This window comes from Orycteropus afer, unplaced genomic scaffold (genome assembly GCF_000298275.1).
Source record: "Orycteropus afer afer isolate SDZICR_OR568_19922 unplaced genomic scaffold, OryAfe1.0 scaffold00212, whole genome shotgun sequence".
Lineage (NCBI taxonomy): Eukaryota > Metazoa > Chordata > Mammalia > Tubulidentata > Orycteropodidae > Orycteropus > Orycteropus afer.
The window spans coordinates 4,710,097-4,724,315 of record NW_006921799.1 but is presented as its reverse complement, the minus strand read 5'-3'; the positions used below and the strand labels follow the sequence as shown (position 1 = coordinate 4,724,315).

At 39.0% G+C, this 14,219-nt stretch overlaps 1 protein-coding gene across 1 annotated transcript in view; it reads right to left on the bottom strand.

Moving 5' to 3' along the window:
- DIS3 (DIS3 homolog, exosome endoribonuclease and 3'-5' exoribonuclease) overlaps window positions 1-14,219 on the bottom strand; it is a 54,268-nt gene that overhangs the window by 9,337 nt on the left and 30,712 nt on the right. Inside the window, exons 15-16 of the mRNA XM_007948306.2 lie at window positions 13,002-13,088; window positions 11,045-11,201 (exon numbers count right to left, since the gene is read on the bottom strand). Coding sequence (XP_007946497.1) covers window positions 11,045-11,201; window positions 13,002-13,088 — 244 coding nt within the window. The remainder of the gene's footprint in view (window positions 1-11,044; window positions 11,202-13,001; window positions 13,089-14,219) is intronic.

Genomic DNA, 14,219 nt, shown 5'->3' with positions numbered 1-14,219 from the left:
TTTGTTGTTGTTAAGTGCTGTCGAGTCGTTTCCGACTCATAGCGACCCCATGCACAGCAGAACGAAACACTGCCCTATCCTGCGCCAACCCCACAATCCCTGCTATACTCGAGCTCATCATTGCAGCCACCGTTATCAATCCATCTCGTTGAAGGCCTCCCCCTCTTTCGTCGACCCTCCACCCTACCAAGCTTCTCCAGGGAATGGTCCCTCCTTAAAAACCTTAAACTTTCAATAAGTTAAGAAAATGAAAACATAACTGTTTATGTTAGTGGAGTTAAAAAACCTAAGTAGTGGAAAGTAACTGTGGAAAGTAACAGAAATATGTCTTATATAGAAACTTCCATAGTTCTACTATGTTGCTATTGTTGTTATGTGCTGTCGAGTTGGACCTGACTCATAGCGACCGCTCCTTGGGTTTCTGAGGCACTATCACTAAGGAAGTAGATTGCCCCATCTTCCTTCCAAGGAGTGGCTGGTGGGTTTGAACCGCCAGCCTTCTAGTTAGCAGTCAAATGCCTTAGGCATTACACCACCAGAGCTCCTACTATATATATAGTAAGATTAAATCATCCCTCCTATTATATGCACACTTCCTATTTTCCCTTTTTCACCAATAAATGTCCTTAAGTCCATTGTATACTTTTTTTCCCCTCTGTAATAAAAGTTGGCCTCCCTTTATCCATTCATCTAGATTTCTTCCTACCCAGATACTCTTGTTGAGTCCTTTATTACTTGATTATCAAGTGTTGGAAATTCTTTGGGCTTGTGTGACATAGAATACTTTCAAAAATGTTATACAAACAATTCTGCTTTCAACATGGATGTGTAAATTTCTTTGAAAATAACTATGTAACTTGTTCTCTCCCTGTTGTTGTTGTTAGGTGCCACAACCAAGATATGAGGTGATAAGAGTTGATTCCAACTCATAGAAACCCTATACACAACAGAACAAAACAATGTCCGGTCCTGTGTCATCCTCACAATCCTTGTTATGCTTGAGCCCACTATTGCAGCCTTCTGCGTCAATCTATCTCATTGAGGGTCTTCCCCTTTTTCTGTCCCTCTACTGAACATGATATATCCTTCTCTAGGGACTGGTCCCTTCTGACAACATGAGCAAAGTGGGTGAGATGAAGCCTGGCCATTCTTGCTTCTAAGGAGCATTCTGGCTGTACTTCTTCCAGGGCATATTTGTTCAATCTTCTGGAAGTCTAGGGTATTTTCAGTATTTTTTCACCACAATTCAAAGACACCAATTATTTAGTCTCTGTCCCACTTTCATGGGCACACAAAGCAATTGAAAATACCATGGCTTGGGTATGGCATACCATAGTCTTCAAAGTGACATCTTTGCTCCTTAACATTTTAAAGAGGTCTTTTGAAGCAGATTTGCCCAGTGCAATACATTATTTGACTTCTTGACTGCTGTTCCTATGGGTGTTGACTGTGAATCCAAGTGAAATGAAATCCCTGACAACTTTGATCTTTTCTCTATTTATCATGATGTTGCTTACTGGTCCAGTTGTGATGATTTTTGTTTTCTGCATGATGAGGTGTAATCCATCCAGATGACTGTAGTCTTTGATCATCATCAGTAAGTGCTTCAAGTCATCTTGACTTTCAGCAAGATAGTTGTGTCATCTGCATATTGCAGACTGTTAATGTTTCTTCAGTCCTGTTGCACTCCTCTTCATATAGTCCAGCTTCCTGGATTATTTGCTCAGCATACAGATTGAATAAGTATGGTGAAATAATACAGCCCTGATGCATGCCCTTCCTGATGTTAAACCATGCAGTATTCCCTTGTTCTGTTTGAACAACAGCCTCTTGGTCTATGTACAAGTTCCTCAAGAGCACAATTAAGTGTTCTGGATTTCCCATTCTTCTCAATGTTATTCATAATTTGTTACGATCCATACAGCTGAACGCTGCCTTTGTATAGTAATACAACACAGGTAGGCATCTTTCTGGGGTTATTTTGCTTTCAGCCAAGATCCATCTGACATCAGCAATGATATCCCTTGTACCATGTCTTCTTCTGAATCCAGCTTGCATTTCTGGCAGTTCCCTGTCAATATATGCTGCAAATGTGTTTGAGTTATCGTCAGCAAAGTTTTACCTGCATGTAATAATAATGATATTGTTTGATAATTTTCACATTCTGTTGGATTACCTTTCTTTGGAATGGGTACAAATATCAAACTCTTCCAGTCAGTTGGCCAGACAACTGTCTTCCAAATTTCTTGGCATAAACAAGTAAATGCCTTCTCTTGGTTTTCTAGTGCTGTTTAAAAGAAGTACCACAATTGGATAGCTTTAAGAAACAGGAATTTATTTTCTCAGTTTAGGAGGCTTGTTCTTGTCAGGTGCATTGAGTTGGCTCCAACTCATAGCGACCCTATATCCAACAGAACAAAACACTGTCCGGTCTTGTGACAATCTTTGCTATACCTAAGCCCATCACTGCGGTAATTGTGTCAATCCATCTTGTTGAGGGTCTTCTCCTTTTTCATTGACCCTCCACTTTACCAAGCATGATATCTTTCTCCAGCAAATGCTCCCTTCTGACAACATGACCAAAGTAGGTGAGATGAAGTCTGGCCATTCTCACTTCCAAGGAGTACTGTGTCTGCATTTTTTCAGGACAGATTTGTTAGTTCTTATGACAGTCGACGGTACTTTCAGTATTCTTCACCAATACTGCAACTCAAAAGCATCAACTCTACTTCAGTCTTCCTTATTCACTGTCCAGCTCTCACAAGCATATGAGGTGACTGAAAATACCATGGCTTGGCTTAGGCACACCTTAGTCTTCAAGGAGACACCTTTGCTCTTCAGCACTTGAAAGAGATCTTTTGCAGCAGATTTGCCCAGTGCACTACAATGTCTGATTTCTTGGCTGCTGCTTCCATTGGAGTTGATTGTGGAACCAAGTAACATGAAATCTTTTGACAACTTCAATTTTTTTTCCATTTATCATGATGCTGCTTATTGGTCTAGTGGTGAGGATTTTTATTTTCTTTATATGGAGGTGTAATCCATACTGCAGACTGTATTCTTTAATCTTCATCAGTAAGTGCTTCAAGTAATCCTCACTTTTAGCAAGCAAAGTTGTGTCATCTGTGTATCGCAGACTGTTAATGAGTCTTCCTCCAATTCTGATGCCATGCTCTTCTTCATATAGCCCAGCTTCTCAGATTATTTGCTCTGCATACAGATTGTGTAAGTATGGTGAAAGGATAAACTCTGATGCACTCCCTTCCTGCTTTTAAACCATGCAGTATCCCCTTGTTCTGTTCAAACGACAGCCTCCCGTCTATGTATAGGTTCCTCATGAGCCCAATCAAGGGTGTAACTTCAAATTCAGAAAGCCAGCTCTAGGGGCTAGATGAAGGCCCCCTGACCTTGGGCTTCATTTCTGCCTATTATTCCAGGCCCACTGGAATCTCCTAAGACAGCTGCTCAGGCTGATGAACCCAAGATTGGCAGGTAAAATGGCACAATCTGAAGATCAGTAAGCAACATGGCAGTCTACTGGTTCAAGTCCAGGAACAATCCCAAGATTGGCAGGCAATGTGGCAGGTCACTGGCTCAAGTCCAGGAACTGGAGATGAAGATTCAGCCAAATGTTGTTGTTGTTGTTGTTATGTGCTGTTGAGTTGGACCCAACTCATAGTGACCCCTCCTTGGGCCAAATGTAGGATCCAAAACATGTTGAAAAGCTGGAGACCTTCCTCAAAGCTTCTCCATATAATCTGGAAGCAGGTCACACTCCTAAGGCAACTGCTTAGCTGCTCACAGCAGATTCCACCACAGAAGTTATTAAAATCTCATCACTACATCAAGCTGCCAAACCACTCAAAATCAAGGCCCAGCCAAGTTGACATATAACTATATAACTATATATATATACACACACACACATATATGTATGTGTGTGTATATATATATATATATACATATATATATATATATATATAGGAGCTCTGGTGGCATAGTGCCTAAGGCACTTGACTGCTAACAAGAAGGCTGGCGGTTCAAACCCACCAGCCACTCCTAGGAAGGAAGGTTGGGCAATCTACTTCCATAGTGATACAGACTCGGAAACCCAAGGAAGGGTCACTATGAGTGGGATCCAACTCCATGGCAGTGTGTTTGGTTTGGTACATGTATGTGTATACGTATACACACACACACACACATATATGGTTATATATATGTAACCTCAACTACCACACACCTCCAGAGTTGCACTCATTTGTTGAAACATCTCAGTAGGTATGGAGCCTTGTTTTTTTTTTTTTTGCCAATTCTTTCAGTGCAGCTTGGACTTCTTCTTTCAATACCATTGGTTCTTGATCATATGCTACCTCCTGAAATGCTTGAACATTGACCAATTCTTTTTGGTACACTGACTCTGTATTCCTTCCATGTTCACTTGATGCTTCCTGCATCATTCAATATTTTGCCCATTTGTGGTAGTTCAGGTTGTGGGTCAACTTGACTGGGCCTGGCTGAGTGGCTAGGCAGCTGGTGGTAGTTATTCCCCATGATGAGACTGGCAATCAACTTCATGGTGGGATCTACCACAAGCAGCTGAGTAGCTGCTTTAGGGATGTGGTCTGCTTCCAATATATAAGCAACAGCTTTGGGATGGTCTCTAGCTTATGGCACACTTGAACCCTGCATGTAGCCATGTTGTTGTTCAGCACCCTGCCATGCTCTGACAATCTTGGGACTTTCAATGGACTTGAATGAATGGCCTGCCGTGTTCTTTGGTAACATCGGGACTGTGCATTTTTACTTTGTTGACCTTGGGTTTGTCAGCCTCAGCAGCCAGCAGCTGAGTGAAGAAAAGCCCCCAGCTTCAGTGGGCTGGGAGCAAGAGGCAGAGCTGGACCCTAAGGTTGAGGGGCATGCACTCAGCCCCTAAAGCCTGGCACTTTGAACTCAGACTTAAATGTTCCAAACTGTAAGAAAATAAACTCCTGTTTCTTTCAGCCATCCATTTGTGGTATATTTCTGTTAGAGTGGCACTAGGTAACCAAAACAGAATCCTTCAGTATTGCAATTTGAGGCTTAAATGTTTTCATCAGTTCTTTCAGCTTGAGAAATGCCAAGCATGTTCTTTTTTCGTTTTTCAAATTCCAGGTCTTTGCACAGTTCATTATAATACTTTACTTTGTCTTTTCGGGCTGCCCTTTGAAATCTGTTCAGTTCTTTTATTTCTTCCTTTTGCTTTAGTTACTCTTCATTCAAGAGCAAGTTTCACATCCATTTTGGTCTTTCCTCCTTTCCTGTCTTTTTAATGACTGTTTCCATTCTTCATGTATGATGTTCTTGATGTTACCCCACAATCTGTCCGGTCTTTAGTCATTGGTGTTCAGCGTGTAAAATCTATTCTTCATATGGTCTCTAAATTCAGGTGGGATATACCCAATGTTGTATTTTGGCTCTTGTGGATTTGTTTTAATTTTCTTCAGCTTCAATTTGAACTTGCATATAAGCAACTGATGGTCTGTTTCTAGTCAGTTTCTGGCCTTGTTTGAACTGATGATATTAAGCTTCTCGATTGTCTTTCCACAGATGTAGTCAATGTGATTTTTGTGTATTCCAGCTGGAGAAGTTTTCATGTACAGTAGCCATTTATGTTGTTGAAAAAAAGTATTTCAATGAATAAGTCGTTGGTATTATGAAATCTATCATGCAATCTCCAGAGTCAATTCTATCACCAAGGCCATATTTTCCAATTACTGATGTATCTTCATTTCCAGCTTTCATAATCCAATCACAAGTAATTATCAATACGTCATGACTGCATGTTTGGTCAATTTCAGACTACAGAAGTTGATAAAAAACTTCATTCTTCATCTCTGGCTTTGGTGGTTGGTGTGTAAATCTGAGTAACAGTCATATTAACTGGTCGTCTTTGTAGGCTTCTGGATATTATCCTACCACTCATAGCACTGTACTTCAGGATAGATCTTGAAAGTTTTTTTGATGATAAATGCAATGCCATTCTTCAGTGTGTCATCCCCAGCACAGTAAATCATATGATTGCTTCATTCTAAATGACCAATACCAGTCCATTTCAGTTCACTCATGCCTAGGATGTCGATTTTTATGCCTTCCACTTCATTTCTGACAATTTCCAATTTTGCTAGATTCATACTTTGTATGTTCCACATCCCAATTATTAATGAATGTTTGTAGCTGTTTCTTCCCATTTCGAATTATGCCCCATCAGCAAATGAAAGTCCCAAAAGCTTTACTCCGTCCATGTCATTAAGGTCAACTCTACTTTGAGGAGGTATTCTGAGTGCCTATTAAACTGAGAGGCTCATATTCCAGCACTATATCAGACAATGTTTCATTGCCATTCATAAGGTTTTCAGTGGCCAATCTTTTCAGAAATGAATGGCTTTGTCCTTATGCTGAGTCTGTCTTAGTCTGGAAGCTCTGCTGGAACCTGTCTACCATGTGTAACCCTGCTGGTATTCAAAAATATCATTGTCAAAATATTCCAGCCTCAAAGCAACATGCAAGCCACCACAGTATGACAAACTGACATATGAATGGTGGGTTCTCTAAGTGAGCTCATCTCTTTGCAAATATTCTTAGGCCTATGCCTTTTCTCAGCTTCTAACTTGCTACATCCAACCCTTTGCTATCTTCTACTTAAATATCCTAACATGTACTATTCACACTCAGTATGTCTAAAAATGAATATATAATCCTAACTCCAAAACTACTTCCTTAATATTTCTTGTAGTTTAATAAACGGCAAAGTGATCCAACCAGTTAGCAAGTCAGAAATTTGGGAGTCATCCTCAATATTTCTGCTTCCCTTACCTTCCACATTCATCAAGTGTTGGTGATTGTAGTTCCTGACACTTCTCTAATCCTTCCACTTCCCTTCATTCTCATTGATGCCATCCGTGTTCCTAGTATAGATTATCACCATCTTTCAACCAAGCTATGTAAATTCCTACCTGTTCTCACATCTGCTTTCACATCCTCTAATTAATCTCCTCTCCATATTGCAGGCAGCAACTGTTTGTGTTGCTTAAAACTCTATGATGAGTTTCCATTATTCTTTAAAATTTTTAATTGAGGTATAGCATACACTAAAGGACACATGCACAGCTCAACGAATATTTACATATGTAACTTCTACCACATATTTCAAGAAATTTGTTATCAGCATCCTAGAAAGTTTCCTCACATCCCTTCTGACTCAAAATCAAAACCCCACTGAAGATATCCTCTTCAGACAGAGATAACCTGTATGCTAAGTTTTATCACCTGTTGGACTTCTTCTTCACTTCATATAAATGGCATCATATAATAAATACTCCTTTATCTATTTTTTTTCACCCAATATTGTCTGTAAGATTCATCCAAATTATGTATAGCAGTTTTGTTTTGCTTCTTATTGCTGACAAGTATTCTACTATATAACCATATCAAAATTCATCTAATTTCTTGTGAAATATTTGGGTTGTTTCTAGTTTTTAAGGAGTTCTGGTGGTATGATGGTTAAAACATTGGACTGTGAACCAAAAGGCTGGCAGCCTTTGAAGCCAGCCACCAGCAGCTCCAAGGGAGAAAGATGAAGCAACTCGTTTCTGTAAAGACTCACAGCCTTGGAATCTCTATGGGAGCAGTTCTCTGTCCAAAAAAGGGTTGCTATGAGTTGCAATTGATGATGGCAGTAGGTTTGGTTTGGTGGGTTTTCTAGTTTTTACCTACTATGATTGAAGCTGCTACGAACAGTCTTATACATGTCTTTTGGTAAATGTATGCACTGGTTTCTCTTGGATATATCTTAGGAGAGGGATGATAGGTTTCAGGGCAGGTATGCTTTTATCTTTAATAGATGAAGCTTTACTAGATAGTACCAAACAAGCAAAAAGTATTGCTCTTTGGTAAAGCCTTAGATCCTTATGGTTTGTGAGGCTCCTACTTTTCCTTTAAGATTAAATATCATTTCTTTAAGTTTTCTGATATATCCCCTAACCTACCAGCCCTGTACCCGCTATCTGTACACTCATGTGCCCACACACACACTTTGTTATCGAGACCCAAGGAGCTGTACTTTTGGAAAGCTATCCAGATCACTCTGACATAATTTAGTTGAGAATCACTAATATTCTGCCCTTCTTGCACCTTCAAAAGAAAATAAATCATGTATTTCAGTCACTCCCTCTACAAGACTTGTTTTATTACAGATTAATAAAATTCTCTTCCACCCAAACAAGGGTATATAAAATATTAGCATAGTAATTCCAGCTCCCTCAACACATCATAGGATGTTGAAGTTGGAAGAAATCTTAAGTGTCAACTAATTCAATGGTTCTCAAATCTGATGACTGAAATTATCTGGGGAGATTTAGTTTTTCTTTCAGAATTTAAGAACTAAACCAAAATAAAAATAAAGAATAAAAATTGCATCAAAAACACTACGGAGAACTTTTTCTCCGTAGATTTCAAGGTCCAAATCTTTACCAAGTCAATCCATTTTCCAGGATAAATCCTGTCTTCAAAGCTCCTAAGGGATTCTGATGCCAAACCAGGCTTAGGAATCACTGATTCATTCTACTTTCCCATCCAAGCAGAAATCTTCTGCTACATCTCTGTCATGTGATCAGTCATCCTTTGCCTAAATTTTTCTGAAGAGGAATTTAATTTCGTAACAAAACCTGCTCAATTATGAAAAAAAGAAAAATTCATGGTTAAAAATTTCTTCTTTAATAAGTAATGAGCTACAGGGGCAGGAGTACATTCAGAGGACACAGGGAAGAAGTAAGTATGAGGAGGAAGTGGGAGGGGAACTGTTGCATTGTGGGAAATTGCAGTCAGTATCATGAGGCAAAGTGTACGTGAGCTGCTATATGGAAAGTGAATTTGCTCTGTAAACTTTCACCCAAATCACAATTTAAAAAATAATAAAAAAAGAATAATAGCATCTGGAAGTAAGTGTCAAAGTGGAGGAAAAAGAAAGATTTGCTGAAAGTTTATATACAGCAGTGGAGGGAGCCAGCCTTCCTCAGAGGAAACCATCCTATTGGCACAAGTAAAATTGGAGAGTCATTAAAAAGAAAAAAACTAATGAGCTAAAAGTGCTTCACCTAGGTGGGATAGCAGCAAAGATTCTCAGTGGTGGAAGGCAAAAACCAATTTTACTGTTTTTTTATGATTTCCCACACTTGTGCATCATATACCTCCACACAGGTAACTTTTCAAGTATCTACAAAGAGACCCCATAAGTCAACATATAACTGTCCCACAAGATTTCGAAGGCTGTAATCTTTAAGCAAAGGAGCTCTAGTGGCACTGTGGTGGAAGCATTGGGATGCTAACCAAAAGGCTGGCAGGTTCAAACCCACCAGCCACTTTATGGGAGAAAAATGATGCAGTCTGAGTCTGTGAAGATTTATAACCTTGGAATCCCTACACGGCAGTTCTAGTCTGCTCTATAGGGTTGCTATTAAGTCAGAATTGTTTCAATGGCAATGGGTTTGGTTTTTGGTAATGTTTAAGGAAGCTAACTACCTATCTTCCTCCTGCAGCGTGAGTGGTGGGTTTGAACCATCCAACTTTTGGTTACTGGCTGAGTGCTTAACCACTGTGTCACCAGGGCTCCTAATGTATATTGAGTTATTTGTTCCTTTATACATTTCTTAAAAAAAACCTTTTTTTTTTGAATACGTAATACATGTTATGCATACTGTGTGTGTGTGTGTGTGTGTGTGTATGTGTATATATATATATAAAATACATAACTGTTAGGAATACAAAGTCTTTAAGAGTTCCTGTGCTCAGGGAATTCCAGTGGGAGGAAACAGACAGTAATTCCACAATGTATGATAAATTCTAAGACAGAAGTAAGAATGAGATCCTCTGGAGCAAATAGCCAGCTGTACCTAATCTCAAAGGAGTCAGGAATGCTTTCTGAAGAAGTTTCAAAAGGAAAAAGGATGCTGGTAGCAGTGGTGCTCCTTCTCAGTTTATAGTCTGTGCCTAGTCTTTATTTGGAAAAGAAAATCAAAGCAGGTCTAGATACTGGGTATTTTCTCTGCAGATGTTTTTCTTACCTTCAAAGCAGAAGTAAAAGCCAGAAACAAAATAAAACGATACTGGTCACTACAAGTCTGCCAGAATAATGTTCTGATTCATCAAACTTATCTTCTTGTTCCTACACAGATAAATGAGTCAAAAATTCTCAATCCTCCTTTTACCCGAGTCTTAGGAAGAACTAAGAGAATGAGAGAATAATCTCCCAATTACAATAAAAGCCTTGGAGCAAGGAGTGGGAAACTGATTTTACTTTAATGGGTATGGTAGTAGTCCCACCGAAAAGATCTGAGTCAAGATCACAGATCAACACCATCCTGTTAGAATGATGCTCTGAAAGCCAGTACTCCTTCCAGATCTCTCCCAGATAGGAACGATGTGTCCTGAACAGGTGATCCAGAGAAAACCAACACAAGCCACAATAAAAGACTAAATAAAAGTCAATGAACTAGAGACAAAGGATGCATGGAACAGGGAAAATACTGTCTTTTCAATACTTTCCTTTTTTTCTGTGAATTCAGTAAATACATTTCTTTCTTGAACACATGATAAAAAGAAGGCTTTAGCTAGAGATAAGGAGAAACAGAACAGCTTACTTGTATCTCTCTGAACTTAAACCATTCACAGAAGCCATACAGCAACACAGGCATATAGAACATGTATAAAGGCACAGAGATATAGAAGAGCTTAACATTTCTAGGATACTGTAAATAACTTAGTTTGGAACACCTGCCTTCAGCCCTCAGTTGAGGAGCAACTAAGATTAAAGAATTTTAATAAGCAGAATGATTTCAATGTGGGTGGAGATGACCTCAGCAGAGATAGTTTTTTTTTTTACTCAAAAGAATTACTGGCACACTTTATTTCAAGAAACAATAAAACCTTTGAGCTGTAAATATAAACTAATCAATGCAATGAGTAGTTCACAACACAAATATAGATTTTTCAAACTATAGGAACTTACCTTGGACTTGGCTGCCTTAACAAGAATTTCATAATTTGATGGAGGAGGAGCAGGATGTTTTCGAAGCAAAGCATGTTCAGAAAATTCTTCATGAATTTTTTTTGCAACAGAGATATTGGCAAGTAACATAAATTCTTCCACCATGGAATTTGTTTCTCTGCCAACAGAAAAGGTATTAAATAAGGAATGAGAATCTGAGACTTCTATAGTTCTTACCTATTCACAGGTTACCTTTCTTTTACTATCAAGGTAATAGAAGCATTTCCTATCTAAACATTTGTGGTAGTTAAAGTTGTTGTCAACTTGGCTTGCCATTGTTTTGAGTGGCTGGGCAGCTGGATGCAGTATTCCTCATGGTGAGACTGGCAATCAATTCCATGGTGGAATGTACTGGAGCAGCTGAGTAGCTGCTTTAGAGATGTGGTCTGCTTCCTTTATATAAGGAGAAGCATTGAAGGAGGCTTCCAGCTTTGTGGCACGCCTGAACGCTGCATGTAGCCGTGTCTTTGTTTAGCAGCCTGCCAGGCTCTGCCAATCTTGGGACTTTTAATGGACTTGAATTAATGGCCTGCCACGTGGTTTGGTAACATCAGGACTGTGCCTTTTTACTTGTCAACCTTGGGCTTGTCAGTCTCAGCAGCCAGCAGCTGTCTGAGTGAAGAAAAGCCTCTAGCTTCAGTGGGCCGGGAGCAGGAGGCAGAGCTGAAGCCCAAGGTTGTGGGGCCTTCACCCAGTCCCTAGAGCCTGGCACTTTGAACTTGGACTTAAAGTGCTCAAATCGTAAGAGAATAAACTCCTGTTTCTTCAGGCCATCTCATTTGTGGTATATTCTTGTCAGAGCGGCACTAGGTAACTAAAAACAACATTCATATGTGTGAATGAGCGTAAGTGTATTTTTAATGATTTATGGCTCTTTTTTTTCCTCAGCTACTATGGTAACCCCATCACTATTATGTATCTGCTGTGGGAATAAATCTCATGTTAGAAGAGGATTTCTAGCTTGCATCAAAAAATAGAAACTTCGCAACATAAGCATTTTTACCTCCTTGCACTAGACCAAATCCAAATCCAGGTTTATTTAACTGTGACTCAACAAATAAAAGTATACTAAGGAGAATTAAAAGCCATTTAGGTCATAACATTTTGGCTTAAAAACTAAAAGTTTCACCAATAAATCACCAGAATTAAGTGATCATATTTATAATATGCTATGAGTCAGAATTGACTTCACAGCAACTGGTGTAATCTGGGTGTTTATTACAGCCAGGCATTGAACCAATATATCATATCTATCTATATATGTGCATGTAAGTATTTGTGTGTATATAATTCTATACAGTAGTCCTGTTTTACAGATGAGAAAATTGAACATGAGTGACGTTACTATCTTGCCTGAAGTCAGTTATCAGCAGTATTAGTCTGACTTCAAAACTCTTAAACAATATGACACTGCTTTTCATTCTATTTCATATAGTTATTCCATGCACATTTAAAGCTTGATTTAGAAAATGATCTGCCTGCATCTCATACAGGGCTTTCTTTCTCTCACTCACTCTTCCATTTCTAATTGTAACTAGGAGTCTGTTGAGCTGATTCTGACTCTTAGTGGCCCAAAGTGTGTCAGAGCAGAACTGTGTTTCACAGGCTTTCAGTGGTTGATTTATCAGAAGTGGACTGTCAGGCCTTTCTTTCAAGAAGCCTCTGGGTGGACTCAAACCACCATTTCAGTTGGGAGCCCAGCACATTAACTATTGGCAACACCAATAGTGTTATATATATAAATCTAAAAAGTGAGATTATCTTTACTTTTCTATGTATTTTATAAGCTGTGAAAATCTATAGAAATCATACCCTACTAGAAACAAGTATTTTGGATATAAATACGCTTTCTCTATTATACTAGACATTACATTTAAGAATAAGGTATTATCCACTAAGTATCACAAAAATGACATACCTAAGTTCCTTGGTCTGCAGATCTATAGGATCATGAGTTTCACTGTCAATGTGGAATCGAATTTCAGGGGAAGACAGAGTTAAAGCCCTAAATAAAATTTAAAGATGTAAATTAGTCAAGTTAGCCAACAACAGGCAGAATTCTAGAAATGATTCTTTTAACAGAGAAAATCACTACAACAAGTGTGTATCGGTTGTACTTCTGAAGACTTTATGACTGCTAAATTTTATGTTCTATTTTCATGAATAGCTTAATATTTCACAGATTTCAAATGTGTTTAAGGAGAGGACAATAGCAATGTAACAAAAATCTTGCTCTAGACCAAGGGTAGATTTAGCTGAAGATAATCTTACATGCACTTGTGCTACAATATTAGTCACACACATCACAGAAGCAACAGAAGACAGCTGGAGTAACCTCTCAGAAACAACCAAACACCTTGAAACAGAGAATCACTAGGTGTTCCAAGTCGGGACCATAGTCTCAGGGGACACGAAGCACAACTGGCGCAACATAGTACATAAAAATCTTGTTCTACAACCTACTTTGGTTAGTAGCAACTGGTGTCTTAAAAGCTTTTAAGCAGCCATCTAAGATCCAACTGTTGGTCTCCTCTCATCTGAAGTAATGAAGAGTGAAGAAAATCAAAGACATTTGGAAACAATTAGTCCAAGGATATGATGGACCCTGAGACCAGAAGAACTAAATGGTGCCCAGCTACCAATGTCAACCACTCGGAAAAGGATTAAAAATGGAAATCCTGGACAGAGTGGAAGGAAAAATGTGGAATAAAATTCAAGAACACAAAAATGACCAGAATTACTGGTCAGAGAGAGTCTCAGTGGAAGCTCTGAGACTATGACCCTGGGGTTATCCTTCGGGCCTAGAACTGGACTCACTCCTAGGGATTGGCTTTCAGCCCAACAGTAGAAAGATCTAAAAAAAACAAAACAAAACAAAACAAAAAAAAACCAAACATGGTACCTGTGCTTTTCAGTTTGAGTATCTTCTGTACCCAAACTGAGTTTTCACTGAGTAACTTGAGTCTATAATCACTTTTAAAAATAAAAGTGTGATAGTTGAAGATCTGTCAACTTGGCTGGACTTCACTTGTGAGTGTTGTTTCTCATGATGGATCACATGACTATGTCCTAAGCGGCCGGTCAGTCTAGGGGGAGTTTCCCCAGGGGTGTGGCCTACCTGTAATACTATCCGAGG